This window comes from Homarus americanus, unplaced genomic scaffold (assembly GCF_018991925.1).
Source record: "Homarus americanus isolate GMGI-L3 unplaced genomic scaffold, GMGI_Hamer_2.0 scaffold43401, whole genome shotgun sequence".
Taxonomy (NCBI): domain Eukaryota; kingdom Metazoa; phylum Arthropoda; class Malacostraca; order Decapoda; family Nephropidae; genus Homarus; species Homarus americanus.
The window spans coordinates 31,474-33,412 of record NW_024756763.1 but is presented as its reverse complement, the minus strand read 5'-3'; the positions used below and the strand labels follow the sequence as shown (position 1 = coordinate 33,412).

General features: G+C 48.9%; 1 protein-coding gene across 1 annotated transcript; it reads left to right on the top strand.

Moving 5' to 3' along the window:
* The first annotated feature begins 547 nt into the window (after positions 1-547).
* On the top strand, positions 548-1,279 carry LOC121856897 (extensin-like). The gene has a single exon (XM_042352662.1). The coding sequence runs from the start codon at positions 548-550 to the stop codon at positions 1,277-1,279; it is 732 nt and encodes a 243-aa protein (XP_042208596.1).
* The last annotated feature ends 660 nt before the right edge of the window (positions 1,280-1,939 follow it).

Here is a 1,939-nt window from a genome sequence, read left to right as displayed (position 1 = left end):
TGGCTGGTTAGGCTAGAAATTGGTTTGCTAGGTTAGGTTGCTAGAATTGGTTAGATTAGGTTAGAACTTTGGCTGGTTAGGTTAGAATTGGTTTTGGTTAGGGTTAGCATTGGTTAGGTTAGAATTGCTTGGTTAGGGTTAGACTGGTTGTTGCTAGAATTGGTTAGGTTAGGTTAGAATTGGTTAGGTTTGGTTAGGTTAGGTTAGAATTGGTTTGGTTTGGTTAGAATTGGTTTGGTTAGGTTAGGATTGGTTTGGTTAGGTTAGGTTAGGTTTGGTTAGGTTAGGTTAGAATTGGTTTGGTTAGGTTAGGTTAGAATTGGTTTGGTTAGGTTAGAATTGGTTTGGTTAGGTTAGAATTGGTTAGGTTAGGTTTGTGGTTATTTACGGTAACAGGAGACTTGACCGCCACATCATGCGAGCCATAACCAAAACAAAAATGAACTTCCAATAGAATTTCAAGATCGTAAAAATAAAGTTTGGGTGATTTTTGTTTTTCATGGCATAAATGTGGCGCCATCTTTGTTGTGAGTGAGAGTTGAACTTGATGGCTGACCCGCACACCGCCCTGCCGTCTACCCGCACACCGCCCTCACTGGTTCACCCGCATACCGCCCCACTGTCTACCCGTATACCGCCCTACCGTTCACCCGCACACCGCCCCTACCGTCTACTCCGCACACCGCCCCGGTACCGGGTTCACCTGCACACCGCCCACCAGTTCACCCGCACACCGCCCCACCGGTTCACTCCAGCACACCGCCCCACTGTCTACCCGCACACCGCCCCACCGTCTACCCGCACACCGTCTCTACCGTCACCCGCACACCGCCCTACCGTTCACTCCGCACACCGCCCTACCGCTCCACCCGCACACCGCCCTACTGCTCCACTCCGCACACCGCCCTACTGTTCACCCGCACACCGCTCCTACCGTCTACCCGCACACCGCCCTACTGGTCTACCCGCACACCGCCCTACCGTTCACCCGCACACCGCTCTACCGCTCCACACCGTCTCTGCAATTTCCGGGTTCAACGGCACAATCGCCCCACTGTTCACCCGCACACCGCCCCTACCGTACACCGCCTCACCGTTCACCCTGCACACTGCCCTACCGTCTACCTGCCGTGCACGCCGCCCTCACTGTCTACCTGCTCACCGTCTACCCGCACGCCGCCTCACCGTCTACCCGCACGCCGCCTCACCGTCTACCCGCACACCGCCTACCCGTCCAATCTCTAATGACAGAGAAAATGATTCCAGAAACTTCTGCTGATACCAAGACAAAAATACATACAGTACATGTGATTTTCTTAACTGGGGACTTGAATATTAATATACAGTCGGTATTCCTGGTGTAAACGTATAAGCTATTGAACCTTATGATCATAGTCCCAGATAGTGCTATAATACGCCTGGTGTCTTTACTCAGATGGTTGAAGTTCCTCGGGTTTTGTGATTGTGGGTTGTACCTTATGAGTGAAGAAGCCAAGATAGTGCTATAATATGGTTTTTGATCTCGATGGTCGGTATTCGTGGTATTGTTTCTGGTGTGATGGGTCTTATGAACGTGGCCCAGATAGTGCTATACCACACCTGGTTAATTTACTACCCTGTTATAGTTGACCCTTACTTACCTCCACCTGAGCCTCATTAACTCTTAACAGCCTTTGAACTTTTGTTAATTAGTTTGGCATCACCTGAAGATTATCACCTCTATTTAACCTAAAGATTAACCAGCCTGACGCTACCTGGGGGTTAGGTTAACTTAGAATAGGTTGTTATGGTAGGTTAGGTCAAGTTAAAATAGCTTAGGGTTGGTTAGGGTCAGGGTGGTTAGGTTAGGTTAGGTTAGATCAGGTCAGATCAGGTCAAGTTAAAATAGCTTACTGTAGGTTAACATCAGTGTGGTTAATAATAAGGTGAAATAAGGTTT